Source organism: Schistocerca serialis, chromosome 10 (genome assembly GCF_023864345.2).
Source record: "Schistocerca serialis cubense isolate TAMUIC-IGC-003099 chromosome 10, iqSchSeri2.2, whole genome shotgun sequence".
Lineage (NCBI taxonomy): Eukaryota > Metazoa > Arthropoda > Insecta > Orthoptera > Acrididae > Schistocerca > Schistocerca serialis.
The window spans coordinates 171,991,961-172,006,767 of NC_064647.1; the positions used below are offsets into that span (position 1 = coordinate 171,991,961).

General features: G+C 40.4%; 1 protein-coding gene across 1 annotated transcript in view; it reads left to right on the plus strand.

The window, feature by feature from the left end:
• The window catches only part of LOC126424920 (uncharacterized), an 83,778-nt gene extending 72,331 nt beyond the window's left edge, over nucleotides 1-11,447 (plus strand). Inside the window, exons 11-12 of the mRNA XM_050087761.1 lie at nucleotides 4,431-4,655; nucleotides 8,423-11,447. Coding sequence (XP_049943718.1) covers nucleotides 4,431-4,655; nucleotides 8,423-8,514 — 317 coding nt within the window. The 3' untranslated portion in view covers nucleotides 8,515-11,447. The remainder of the gene's footprint in view (nucleotides 1-4,430; nucleotides 4,656-8,422) is intronic.
• Nucleotides 11,448-14,807: the final 3,360 nt, after the last annotated feature.

Consider the following 14,807-nt stretch of genomic DNA (forward strand, 5'->3'; position numbering starts at 1 on the left):
AATTTTGTACACAACAAATCTGATACATTTGTAGCAGAATTAAAGCAAATGGATGTACCTAACTAAATAGATGCAAGAATCTCATTACAAAGAAAGCACACTGTGTGTGTCAGTCATTTACGAAGATGTCGCATTAAAGTTTCCTGCTGCTTCTTTCAAAGTAAGTTCATAAATGGACAACACAAGGCAGCATCTGTCAAGGGACAGGTAGTAGTAAGTCCATACATTGTTCTCATATGAAATCAATCCAGTTTTCAAGCAATAGGTTTCTCAAGCAGTGGGGTGAGATATACTCAGATGTATTCCTTTGAATGCAGTGTTGCAGCCCGGCTGCTTCTTCACAAAGGTTTTAATGGTGCTTGGAAATCTTCAAATATAATTTTTTTTTTCAAGTTTTTTGCAAAATTTCATTGCATTACTTTAGGACATTGATGTCCAGGCATCGCCCTCTAAATCCTGAAAGTATGAACAAAATTGAAGAGTCGCGTCTCTAAGCCATTCTTGTAAGAGCAAATCAGAAAAAGAAGGGGGAAAACAAAACAAAAAATGGAGAGATGGTGGGGGCGGGAGAAGGGGGTAGATGAAGATAAAAAGAGGAAGAGGTATTGAGAGGATAATCATCAGTAAAAAAAGGGAAAGGGGAGGCATGTTGACAGAGACTGAATCTAGGAGAGTGGTGGGCTGCAAGGGATTGTTGGAGAGGAATACCCAGTCTCCAGAGTTCAGAAAAGCTAAGCTAAGCATTACATTAAAGTTGTTCTTTAACCTCCTTGTGTGTTGTGTGATTATCTTTATACTTTTACTAACAAAGAGATAGAGGGGCTGGCCAGTACATACCTCAGCTCAGTACAGCCGATAGATACACATAAAACAGAACTGAAAATTTACATTCCTAGCTTTCGGAACTTTGTTCCTTCATCAGGGAGGAGAGAGGGGAAAAAAGGGAAGAAGGGAAAGCGGATTCAGTTACTCACAACCCAGGTTATGAAGCAACAGGGAAAGGTAAATAGGGAGGGTAGCAAGGATGGAGGCATGGTTGTCAGAGGGAAGCCAAAGATATTCTACTGTAAGTACTGTGCCAGCTTCAAACCAAAGAGGATGCATACAGAAGTAAAGAGGTATATAGTATAAAGATAAACACAACTAGTAGGATGAAAAGATGCGTGAATGGCTAAAGAGGAAAGGGAAAGAGGAGAAGACTGAAGAGTGAATGGGAGTGAGGTTGTTTAACGTAGGTTCAGTCCAGGGGGATGGCGGGATGAAAGGATGTGTTGGAGTGCAAGTTCCCTTCTCCGCAGTTCAGAGGGACTGGTGTTGGGTGGGAGAAGCCAAATGGCACATACGGTGTAGCAGGTTCCTAGGTCCCTAGAATTATGCTGGAGGGCATGCTCTGCTACTGGGTATTGGGCATCTCCTAGGCGGACAGTTCGTCTGTGTCCGTTCATGCGCTCAGCCAGTTTGGTTGTTGTCATGCCGATGTAAAAGGCTGTGCAGTGCAGGCATATCAGTTGATAAATGACATGTGTAGTTTCACACGTAGCCCTGCCTTGAATTGTGTATGTTTTACCAGTAGCGGGGCTGGAGTAGGTGGTTGTAAGGGGATGCATGGGGCAGGTTTTGCAGCGGGGTCGGTTACAGGGGTAGGAACCGCTGGGTAGAGAAGGTAGTCTGGGAATATTGTAGGGTTTAACAAGGATGTTACGGAGGTTAGGGGGACGACGAAAGGCAACTCTGGGTGGTGTGGGGAGAATTTTGTCAAAGGATGATCTCATTTCAGGGGTTGACTTGAGAAAGTCATATCCCTGGCGGAGTAATTTGTTGATGTTTTCGAGGCCAGGATAATATTGGGTGACAAGGGGGATGCTTCTGTGTGGTCTGGGCGTAGGAACATTGTTGTTGGACGGGGAGGAATGTATTGCTCGGGAAATCTGTTTGTGGACAAGGTCTGCAGGATAGTTGCGGGAGAGGAAAGCACTGGTCAGGTTATTGGTGTAGTTGTTGAGGGATTCGTCACTGGAGCAGATACGTTTGCCACGAATACTTAGGCTGTAGGGAAGGGAGCGTTTGATGTGGAAAGGATGGCAGCTATCAAAGTGAAGGTACTGTTGTTTGTTTGTGGGTTTGATATGGACAGAGGTGTGGATGTGAGCTTCAACAAGATGAAGGTCAACATCCAGGAAGGTGGCTTGGGTTTTGGAGAAGGACCAGGTGAAATTCAGATTCGAAAAGGAGTTGAGGTTATGGAGGAAATTAAGGAGTGTTTCTTCTCCATGAGTCCAGACCACAAAGATGTCATCTATAAACCTATACCAGGCCAGGGGAAGCAGCTGTTGGGTCTTCAGGAAAGCCTCCTCCATGCGGCCCATGAAGAGGTTGGCATAGGAGGGAGCCATCCTGGTTCCCATGGCCGTTCCCCTGATTTGTTTGTAGGTCTGGCCTTCAAAAGTGAAGTAATTATGGGTGAGGATGAAGTTGGTAAGTGTGATAAGGAATGAGGTTTTTGGAAGATCTTCGGGTGGGCGTTGGGAGAGGTAGTGCTCAAGGGCAGAGAGACCATGGGTATGTGGGATGTTTGTGTAAAGGGATGTAGCATCTATGGTGACAAGAAAGGTTTCAGGTGGGAGAGGAGTGGGAATGGATTTGAGGCGTTCTAGGAAGTGGTTTGTGTCTTTGATGTAGGATGGGAGTCTGCGGGTGATAGGTTGTAGGTGCTGGTCTACCAGAGCTGAGATACGTTCGGTTGGGGATTTGAAGCCTGCTACAATGGGACGGCCAGGATGGTTCTCTTTGTGGATTTTGGGTAATAGGTAGAAGGTAGGGGTACGTGGCTCAGGTGGAGTGAGTAAGTCTATGGAAGCCGTTGTGAGGCATTGTGAGGGACCTTGGATTTTTAGGATTTTTTGCAGCTCAGTCTGGATGGAGGGAATGGGATCCTGGGTAACAGCTTTGTAGGTTGAGGTGTCAGAGAGTTGACGCAGTCCTTCTGCCACATACTCCACACGGTCAAGTACGACAGTTGTGGAGCCTTTATCCGCCGGGAGGATGACAATAGAGCGGTCTATTTTCAGCTCCTTAATGGCATGGGATTCAGCTGGGGTGATGTTGGGGGTTGTCGGGATGTTCTTCAAGAAGGACTGGGAGGCAACACTGGATGTGAGGAATTCCTGAAATGTCTGCAAGGGATGGTTTTGGGGGAGGGGAGGAGGATCCCTTTGAGAAGGCAGTCGGAACTGTTCTAGACAGGGTTCAACACTGGGTCTAGTACTTGGGGGCTGTGTTTGGGTAGTGAAGTGATATTTCCAGTTGAGGTTCCGGGTGAATGAGAGGAGATCTTTAACCAGGGCAGTGTGGTTGAATTTAGGTGTGGGGCTAAAGGTTAAGCCTTTTGATAGAACAGATGTCTCTGTAGGAGAGAGGGATCTGGATGAGAGGTTTAGGACTGAATTGGGACTGGTGATATGTGGCATTTGACTGTGGTTATAGTTGAGATTTGGTCTGTGTGGGGTATGTGCTGGGATGGGGAGATTGAGTAGGGTGGCTAGGCTAGGTTTGTTGGCTATGAGGGGGGGTTTGTTGAAGGTTCTGTTGTGGTTGGTGTTTGTGAGGGATAGGGAGAGGGACCCCACTTCTTAGGTGTTGCACTAGCACTGTGGATAGTTTTTTCAGGTGGTGTGTGGCATGGAACTCAAGTTTGCAGCTGGCTTCTAGGATGATGTTCCTCAGTGTGTTCTCCAAGCAAGGGTTTGAGAGGTGGAGGACTTTGAAGAGAGATAGGAGCTGTTGAGAGTGGTGGTTACATGAAGTAGTGTAGAGATTCAGGACAAGTTGGGTAAGGGCTAAGGATTGAAGGTTCTGGAAGTCCAGGAGAGACTGGTGGAAGGAGGAATTGCACCCGGAGATGGGAACTTTTAAGGTAAGCCCTTTAGGGGTAATTCCAAAGGTTAAGCAGGACTGGAGGAAAAGTATATGGGATTGCAGTTTGGCTACGGTGAATGCATGTTTCCGGAATGAATGTAAATAATGTGGTATAGGATTAGGGTACATTTACTTCTGTATGCATCCTCTTTGGTTTGAAGCTGGCACAGTACTTACAGTAGAATATCTTTGGCTTCCCTCTGACAACCATGCCTCCATCCTTGCTACCCTCCCTGTTTACCTTTCCCTGTTGCTTCATAACCTGGGTTGTGAGTAACTGAATCCACTTTCCCTTCTTCCCTTTTTTCCCCTCTCTCCTCCCTGATGAAGGAACAAAGTTCCGAAAGCTAGGAATGTAAATTTTCAGTTCTGTTTTATGTGTATCTATCGGCTGTACTGAGTTGAGGTAAGTACTGGCCAGCCCCTCTCTCTCTTTGTTAGTATTTGTTTCATATCTTTATACTTTCTAGGTTTTGTTTTACAGTCCCACATTAGTGTGTTTCTGTGTTCGACAGGGAACAGAGTCACACTGACTGTGGAAGCGACAGCAGTGGTCACCTCCTCTGATGGAAGCCAGCTGTGTTCGACGGCACACCTGCAGAGTGCAGGGGGAGTGACCTCGGCGTCTGCGGTGGGTAGTGCGGCAGACGCGTCACGGCAGCTTGTCGGTAGCCAGAAGCGGAAGGCCCGCAAACAGAGCATCACTAGGCTCGACTCTGACAATGTGCGCATACTCAGGGGTGAGTAGTCAGGCGCACTTCACACTTCTGCACTTGTATGTTACAAGGGCTATAGAAAATGCAGACTAATATCCTTAAGGTTAGGTTGCTGCAGAATTCTTGAGTATATTCTAAGTCTGTATGTAATAAATTTTGTTCAGAAAGAATAGCTTTTATCCACAAATCAACACAGATTTAGAAAGCGTCGTGATGGCAAAACTCTCTCTGCCCTTTTTTCAAATGATATACTGTGAACCGTGAATGAAGGGCGACAGGCAGATTCCATATTTGTAGATTTCCATTAAGCATTTGACACGGTGTCACACCGAAGATTGTTAAAGGAGGTCAGAGCAGACAGATGAGCCTCCTAGAATGTGACTGGCTCGAAGACTTCTAAAGTAGTATGTTGTCCTCGATGGCAAGCATTCGTCAGGGATAATGATATCGCCAGGGGTGTCCCAGGGAAATATGATAGACTGCAATGAAATTTTCAGCCTGCAACAGTGTGTGTGCCAATACGAAACCTCCCGGCAGACTAAAACTGTGTCCCGGACTGGGACTTGAACTCGGGAACTTTACACTTCGTGAGCCGAGTTTGAAATGCAGTCTGGCACACGATTTTAACCTGCCAAGAAGTTTCATATCAGCACACACTCCGCTGCAGAGTGAAAATTTCTGTAAACACCCCCAAGCTGTTGCTAAACCGTGTTTCCGCAATATTCTTTCTTCCAGGAATGCTAGTCTTGCAAGTTTCGCAGGAGAGCTCCTGTGAAGTTTGGAAGGTGGAAGATGATGATCTAGTGGAAGTGAAGCTGTTAGGAGGGATTGTAAGTTGTGCTTGGGTAGCTCAGTTGGTAGAGCAATTGCACGCAGATGCAATAGTCCCGGGTTAGAGTCCTTGTCCATTACACAGTTTTAATCTGCCAAGAAGTTACATGATAGAACTATTTTTGTTCTCTATATACATAGATGATATGATGGACAAGATAAGCAGAAATCTGCAACAGTTTGCTGATAATGGTGTAGTATATGGGAAAGTATCATTTTCAAGTGTCTGTAGCATGATACAGAATGACTTGGATAGAATTTCTATTTGGTGTGATGAATATCAACTTGCTATAAATGTGGGAGGAAGTAAGTTAATGCATATGAACAGGAAAAATAATTGTGCAGTGTTAGATTACAGTATTAGCGGATTTGATCCCATGAGAATAGGTGGTTTATTTGGTCGACACCATGGATCCCCACGCGGTGTAATGCTTAATTATTCAGGCTGGTCACCCAGTATCCCTGAAGTTCCATTAATGTTCCCATGTGCCAGACACCCATCAGTGCAAATCACATCACACATTGGGTAGGATATCTTGGTAATATGAGAAGGACTGTGGGAGTAGATTTGCGAGAGATGGGGCATTTTGGGATGTTTTTAGTGTGTTTCATCCTCTGAGGCATATCCGGCATGGGGGACCCTGTCAGTAGCTGTACTACAATCAGCATAGCCCTCAGTTTTATGCGAACGCACAAGCCTCTCTGCCTGAATGATCAGTACATTAAGTTGGTGTCCCATGAAGAGATATAACCTGTTACTACGTTTAACTTTTTACTGATTCCTAATCCACTGTCATTGCTTCTGTTCAATAGGGTACTTGATAATGGTCTAATGTTGAAATAGTGCAATTGTACAATGAATAAAGAAAAAAATGACGGCTGCAGGTGGCATTAATCATCTGCACAATTCATTGCAGTTGCGGCCCTAGTTTCAATGAAGATTATTATGCTTGCATCATTCTCCACTAGAGTGGAGGGGACATTAGTTTAGGAAAATGTGATCCCAGTATTTCTACAAGTGATTGGAAGATGAGCCCAACCCAAGCCAGAGCACATATCCACATTGTTGTGGCAGCGAAAAGCTGTTACTGCTGGTTTGGTTCTATCTGTGAATGGTTGATTTTTCCAAGTGTTGGAGCTAAGGCTAATATTGTTGTTGATAGTGCAGACGAATCTGAGGAAAGTATACTAGGTGTGTTCCGAAAGTATCAGGAATTTTTTGGTTTTTGGAAGTAATTTCATTTATTAATCTACATTAATGTTATCGCTTTCAAAGTAGTCCCCGTTAAATGTTATACACTTATGCCAGTAGTTCTTCCAATCTTTGAAACACTTCCGGAACTCTGTCTTTGGGACAGCACTTAGCTCTTTCAGTGATGTGCTTTTAACTGAGCTATGCTTGTAAAATGATTGCCCTTTAAGGTTCTCTTTATTACTGGAAACAGAAAGAATCTGCAAGGGGCCATATCTGGTGAATATGCAGGCCTTAGCATAATTATAATCTTGTTTTTCACTAAAATTTCACAAACGAGCAATGAAGTGTGAGCAGATTCACATGGCACAAATTTTGCTGTCACATGTTTCATACACAAAACATCCACAAAGATTTCATGGCATGAGCCAAGTGATGGGCCAACATCATCAGCAACTTCTTTAATTGAGATTTGGTGCTCATTCATTATCATTTCTTTCACTTTTTCCATATTTTTATCGGTTGTTGTTGTGCTACGGTGTCCGTTACACTTGTTACATTCAACGTCTTCATATCCAGCTTGGAAACTTGGAAACTCCTCATAAACCCTTGTTTTACTCATAGCGGACTCACCAAAAGCAATATTCAACATTTCTAACAAAAAATTACATGTTGTTCAATCTTTAGAGCAAAATTCTCTGAACCATTTTTAAAACAAACCAATAATTGCCACTTGTAAGCAAACACATGTAACCACCTTGACGATTGACAGCAGGCTAAACATCCAATATGACTATCAGTGTATTGATATGTTTCTGACAGAACACAACAACAAGAAATCATATGAATTGGGCTAATACAACTCATGAAATTACAAAATTCCTATTTTCTTAACACTACTTGTGTATGAGAGGTATAAATTACAGAATAAAGTGTTGCACTGTAGCTGAAAGGAATGTATTTCTACCTCTGGGAAAGTGATTGCTACAGAGAATTCTTGATGCGGCTCAATAAAGAAAGTGAACAGTTTATGTAGCTCTGTATGTTGAACAAAATACGAATGACATGGCAACAATGCTATGGTCTGATAATACGCATCTCAACTGGAAAGTTGGGGGGGGGGGGGGAGGAGGAGGAGGAGGGGGGTGAGGGGGGGGGGGAACAGACTACCCAAATATAGGTGGAAACAAACACATACACAAAATTCAAGCTTTCGCAACCCACGGTTGCTTCATCAGGAAGGAGGGAAGGAGAGGGAAAGACAAAAGGATGTGGGTTTTAAGGAAGAGGGTAAGGAGTCATTCCAATCCCGGGAGCGGAAAGACTTGTTTTCCCCCTAAGGTAAGTCTTTCCGCTCCCGGGATTGGAATGACTCCTTACCCTCTCCCTTAAAACCCACATCCTTTCGTCTTTTCCTCTCCTTCCCTCCTTCCTGATGAAGCAACCGTGGGTTGCGAAAGCTTGAATTTTGTGTGTGTGTTTGTGTTTGTTAGTGTCTGTATCAATATACCAACGCTTTCATTTGGTAAGTTACAGGAAATTTAAAATTACTTTTCCCAAAAATTTAACCTTTTATAAGTAGGAAAATAAATTTTCTTTTGTAGCCTGAGTGTACATCGACACATGTTCTATTTCTTTTGTTGTAGTGATGAGTGGCTTACCTCCAACATAGCAGCTACCTATTGCTCATGAACATGTACTGTTTTCTAAATTTGTGCTTTAAAGTTTCAATGATGACTTGCAGTTTTGGTTTTCTAATTCTTTGCAGATACGGCAGTGGTTGAACCAGCCGTCCTCAGCAATATTGCGCTGTCTTCGTTGGCCACAATTGCTGTCACAGGAAGCAAGCTAGTGAAATAGTAAGTAGTACCTGCTGGGAGAAGATTTTGTGAGAAGTTTGAGGAGAGTTTGGGCTGTGCAAATACTGGTGCTAGTGTCTGTAGCTGTATGAAGATGGTACGTGGATTAATGAATGTATCAGGAATGTGAAATGTTTTAGGATAATTTGTAGTTTGAACAGGCTAGAATTTGCAGATGTGATTTGCCATGTCTACGATATTCATTCGTTGCTTTATTCGTTCCATTGTAAAACTGAGTGTACAGTTTTATCTCTGTGCAGCACTGCTGCCCCCAATGAAATGTTTTAGTAAAATTATTTGCAGAGATTATATTTCCTGAAATTGCACTGTATGTTTTTTATTATTATATGGAAAGTAAATCATATATAACAGTGTGGAGCTAAGTCACCAGATTTTGTTCCTTTTATTAAGCTATTTATTTAATATCATTTGAGACCTGATTAAAGAAGCTTAGATTGAATTATGTATATGTTTATATTTTCCAGTGATTTAATAGTTATTCACACTGGAACCAGTGTGTATTCTTTAGATAATTCATCTTAAAAGCCTGGTTTCATTGTTATCATTTTTTTGTAACGTGCCCAGTGTGATGATGAACTGAAAGAATTTAATGTATGGAAAGTTTTAATGTATTTGACAGTATGGTCCACTTCTGTGTGATGTTTGTTGTTGAGTAGTGTATTTGTTTAGTGTGTTAGTAAGATCGATGTCGGCAAGTGTTTCTAATTGTGTTAGTTGGAGTCTTGCTGTTTATGCTCGCAGCACATATCATCTGTTTTCTGCAACCTGTGTCTTGAAGTAACGGTTATTAGTGTCACTTTTTTGTATACATTATCGATGCTGAATGGATAGTAGTTTCTGCAACAGTGTGTGTAATCCCAGAGTAGGTGTGTTTGCTATTCCAGTTTTGTTCAGATAGATAGTTTATTCAATTAGTAAAGACTGCAGGAATTACATGAGTCACTATTATAATCTTGTAATTGGCATTTAATAACATAACATTAGTGTACAAGATTTGCACTTGTACAGCTATTCCAAAAGTGAAAGGGGTGGAAAATAACAAAATAAATGTGCTGTTTGTATTTTTGGAGCGAAGGTATTCAACATTAGAGCCCTAACTCTTCAAAAGTGGTAATTATCACGCTACCAAATAAAGTCTTTTACAGATTTTGTGCCGTCTTTTGTAAATTTGTAAATTCAGTAGCAGCTGCAGAATTAGAGATGATGTATTTCTAGTTCAGCCAGTGCTAACCACACTAACAAGATCTGTTTTATAACAGGGTTTTTTGTGCTGTGATCCTAAATTATGCAGTGGAGCATTATAAAGGCAACAAAACTGCATACATACCCATTTTATTTGTAAAAACTGAAAAGTGTTGGGAAGACAGGAGATAACGTTCTAAAAGTGTCCTTATGAAATTACCACAAATGGAAAAAGTTTTCACAATGAATGACAGTTTTAAAATGTTCTTTGTAAGTGTAAAATGATGTCTAATAACAGAAAAAAATCTGATTCTAACTGCAGTTCCTCAAGATTGTCCAGTGGCAGTTACTGTGGCCTTTTTTTGTGAATTAGTCTGACTTTTCTGTTTTGTTAGTGCTGTCTGTGAAATATGCATATGTATTCCTTCCTGTCATTCTCAAGGACAGATGATATGTCTGCAATCAAACTAGAGTTGGAAATTCTGAGCTATGCTGAAGAAGCTTTCCAGTTATCTTTTAAGAGCAGCTTATTGATTTGCCTGACATATATACTAAACCCTGCAGTAGCTTACGAATGTATGTGTAAGTACAAATTATTAGTTCCTGGATGTTGTATAATGTCTGCAGAATGGATATTTATGAAGTGAAATAGTTGTAGTGTGTATTTTGATTGTATTTCTGTGGAGATATACAAATAATGAAAAAATAAGTGTTCTGTTGAAAATTGTATTTCCTGGAAACAGGCTGGGGATATCTTCTTCAATTGGTGCTACACTATAGTCAAAACAAATACACTTGAGATCAGAAACCAGATTCTTTAAAGGAAAAAGTGTATGTATATATAAAACATATTTTTTTGTTTCTTCCATCTGTATATTTTGTACTTGAGATAATTTTTTGGATGGTGCTTTTGTAACTTATCTGATAATAATTATTATAATTTTACCATCATCATCATTGTTGTAGCCCATAGATGTTGTTAGCAGGGTCCCACTTGCATTTAAAAAGATTAACTATTGAGGTTTATCTTGTTGTAATTCACTTTAACTGTTTATTTTTTTACTTCATCCTCACTATATGTTCATGAGAAGTGGAAGCAGATCATCATGTAGTTAAACTCCACTCAAGCCTATGAGACAGTTGAAAGTTATAATGAATTGTAAATACGCAGTCATAATTTCTCCTGTATGGGAGGCTATGTTTGGCAATAGTTCTTTTAACCTAAAGTGTGGGACCTGCACATTTTGTTTATTTTATAAAAATGTTTATGCTGACCGTACTGTTTACACATGTATATGATATTTGAGATTTTCTCTGTCTGTGTCTGTGTCTGTGTGTGTGTGTGTGTGTGTGTGTGTGTGTGAGAGAGAGAGAGAGAGAGAGAATTATAATCACTCTTTTGAGATACCAGTATTAATGTTAGACGTGTTTGTGTACTTGTTGTGTGGTCATAACTTGTATAAAACCAGAGATTTCATGGAAGAAACCTTTTTAAAGTTTTTTTCAGTACAAGTTGTTCTTCAGAAGGTAGTGCAATGCTAAAAGATTGAGCATATTTTTCTGTGACGGAAATGGAAGCTTTACGAAGCTGTGAAACATGAATAGTAGTCACATCTTTCTTGTAAACTCAATCAGATCCAGAAGCTGCACATGTTTGTGTGTCACAGCCAAGACTGCTTTTGTAACACTGTTAAGTTCGTGCACTATGCCATATAAAATTTGTTACTTTAAGTTTTGTTTCTTGTTTGTTATTTTACTTCCTTTCCCTTCACCTGCTTTATTTTCCTCTTCCTTAATACACTATCTTTAAACTGTAAGTTTAGACCATTGTAAAATAAAGTTCATGAAATGTTGCCTTTCAGTAAACTGTTTTTGGAAACTGATTATTTTAAATGAACTTCATGAAAAGTGTGAATGAAAAGATCTTATCACAACTTCATTAAGAGTGATTTGATGTTAGTGTGACACACACTTTTTATCAGATGAGTTCCTGTATAGTACAAAAGGCATTATAACTATTTGCTGCTGAATAAGAGGCTTATCTCACTAGGGGTAAGATAGATACTGCCTACACGAAAATTAAAGAGACCTTTGGAGAAAGGAGAACCACTTGCATGAATATCAAGAGCTTTGATGGAAAGCCAGTTCTAAGCAAAGAAGGGAAAGCAGAAAGGTGGAAGGAGTATATAGAGGGTCTATACAAGGGTGATGTACTTACGGACAATATTATGGAAATGGAAGAGGATGTAGATGAAGATGAAATGGGAGATATGATACTGCGTTAAGAGTTTGACAGAGTACTGAAAGACCTGAGTCGAAACAAGGCCACAGGAGTAGACAACATTACATTTAGAACTACTGACGGCCTTGGGACAGCCAGTCCTGACAAAACTCTACCATCCGGTGAGCAAGATGTATGAGACAGGCGAAATACCCACAGACTTCAAGAAGAATATAATAATTCCAATCCCAAAGAAAGCAGGTGTTGACAGATGTGAAAATTACCGAACTATCAATGTAATAAGTCACAGCTGCAAAATACTAACACGAATTCTTTACAGATGAATGAAAAAACTGGTAGAAGCTGAGCTCAGGGAAGATCAGTTTGGATTCCGTAGAAATGTTGGAACACGTGAGGCAATAATGATCCTACGACTTATCTTAGAAAATAGATTAAGGAAAGGCAAACCTACGTTTCTAGCATTTGTAGACTTAGAGAAAGCTTTTGACAATGTTGACTGGAATACTCTCTTACAAATTCTGAAGGTGACAGGCGTAAAATACAGGGAGCGAAAGGCTATTTACAATTTGTACAGAAACCAGATGGCAGTTATAAGAGTCGAGGGACATGAAAGGGAAGCAGTGGTTGGGAAGGGAGTGAGAGGGTTGAAGCCTCTCCCCGATGTTATTCAATCTGTATATTGAGCAAGCAATAAAGGAAACAAAAGAAAAGTTCGGCGTAGGTATTGAAATCAATGGAGAAGAAATAAAAACTTTGAGGCTTGCTGATGAGATTGTAATTCTGTCAGAGACAGCAAAGGACTTGGAAGAGCAGTTGAATGGAATGGACAGTGTCTTGAATGGCAAATATAAGATGAACATCAACAAAAGCAAAACGAGGATAATGGAATGTAGTCGAATTAAGTCGGGTGATGCTGAGGGAATTAGATTCGGAAATGAGACACTTAAAGTAGTAAAGGAGTTTTGCTATTTGGGGAGCAAAATAAACGATGATGGTCGAAGTAGAGAGGATATAAAATGTAGACTGGCAATGGCAAGGAAAGCGTTTGTGAAGAAGAGGAATTTGTTAACATCGAGTATAGATTTAAATGTCAGGGAGTCATTTCTGAAAGTATTTGTATGGAGTGTAGCCATGTATGGAAGTGAAACGTGGACAATTAATAGGTTAGACAAGAAGAGAATAGAAGCTTTTGAGATGTGGTGCTACAGAAGAATGCTGAAGATTAGATGGGTAGATCACATAACCAATGAGGAGGTATTGAATAGAATTGGGGAGAAGAGGAGCTTGTGGCACAAGAAGGGACCGGGTTGGTCGGACATGTTCTGAGGCGTCAAGGGATCACCAATTTAGTATTGGAGGGCAGCGTGGAGGGTAAAAATCGTAGAGGGAGACCAAGAGATGAATACACTAATCAGATTCAGAAGGATGTAGGCTGCAGTAGGTACTGGGAGATCAAGAAGCTTGCACAGGATAGAGTAGCGTGGAGAGCTGCATCAAACCAGTCTCAGGACTGAAGACCACACAACAACAGCAACAACAACAACAAGAGGTACAGTTTAAAACTATGTTTTCTACGCTTAGACTCAAGGTTTTTAATCTTGATAGTTAATATCCTGTGACAAGGATTGTTCATCAGACTAACTTTTAAATTCTTCATTCTAGAGAACATAAAGTTTTTTTGTGTTTTGATGGGGTACATGTGTACACACACCTACACTAATTTGTGTTTGCGTTTATATTCACATATATTCCTGGATGAGAGAATGATATGTTGCACACTTAAGTGTATAGTATTCAGTACATTCACCAACGTTGGAAGGAATATTATTAAATGGGCGGTATAACATTAACAGTGATATTTATTTTCACCTTTTGATCACATGAAAAAAAAGGAAAAAAAGCTCTTTGTTTTCAAGGAATTACGATTGTGGGGCATTTTATTTTAGTTTTCATACTGTTGTTGGTGGATTTCCATTGAGGAGACTGTACAATGTTAAATGTCTTGACACATTTTCCTTCTCAAGTGGTTGGTGATCAGAAACGATATAAGCATGGAACAACTTTTTATTTTGTCCAGAAAAAGTCAGTTAGTGAAAGGAAGTTCTGTTCACACCAGTACCATACCACCGTTTCTTTGATCATTTTTCTGAAAGCCGAAGCAGTGATGTAACAGAGAATGAATGTTGTTTCAGCAAATGTGCCTCCTCCTAGTATAATTGCTGAAACAGATACTACTTTCTTCATTCGGAAGGCAAGAAAACGTATTACAGAACCCAAAATTAGTTTGGCTTGTGCCACTTCAAGTTAAGAAATTAGTGACACACAAGAGGAGGAATAAGGTTTGTTAAAAGGTGGTACATTGACACAGATGCTGTGCAGAAGAGCATGCAAGTTTTATTGCAGATATCCATCTTTTATCTACTTTTTCTTGTTTTAATGTTCATTCCAAAGAATGCTTTCCAATGAGTCTCTTCGTCTCTGTATACAGGTAACTTGGGCAACCTACATACACTCGAGCTTTTGCCTCCCTGTATCATTTTATTACTTCTCTTTCTGTATGATTGATTCTTGTTTGTATGTGAATTGAACATCATCATCATTTTGTATGATTTGTTTGCACTGGATTTTGATGCAGTGTTCCTAATTATTGAAATAGAGTATTGCCCTACAATTCAGGAAACAAAGATTACAGCAATGAAATAAAAAATGCTTGAGAGGGGCTGTGTTAAATATAACTTATCTCATCAAAAGCTGACAGTGATATGCTACAGTAGTTCACAAATTTTGAAATTCATTATGGCTTCCAAACAACAAGTTCTCACCAGGTTGTAGCAGTTTCCCTGGTCCCA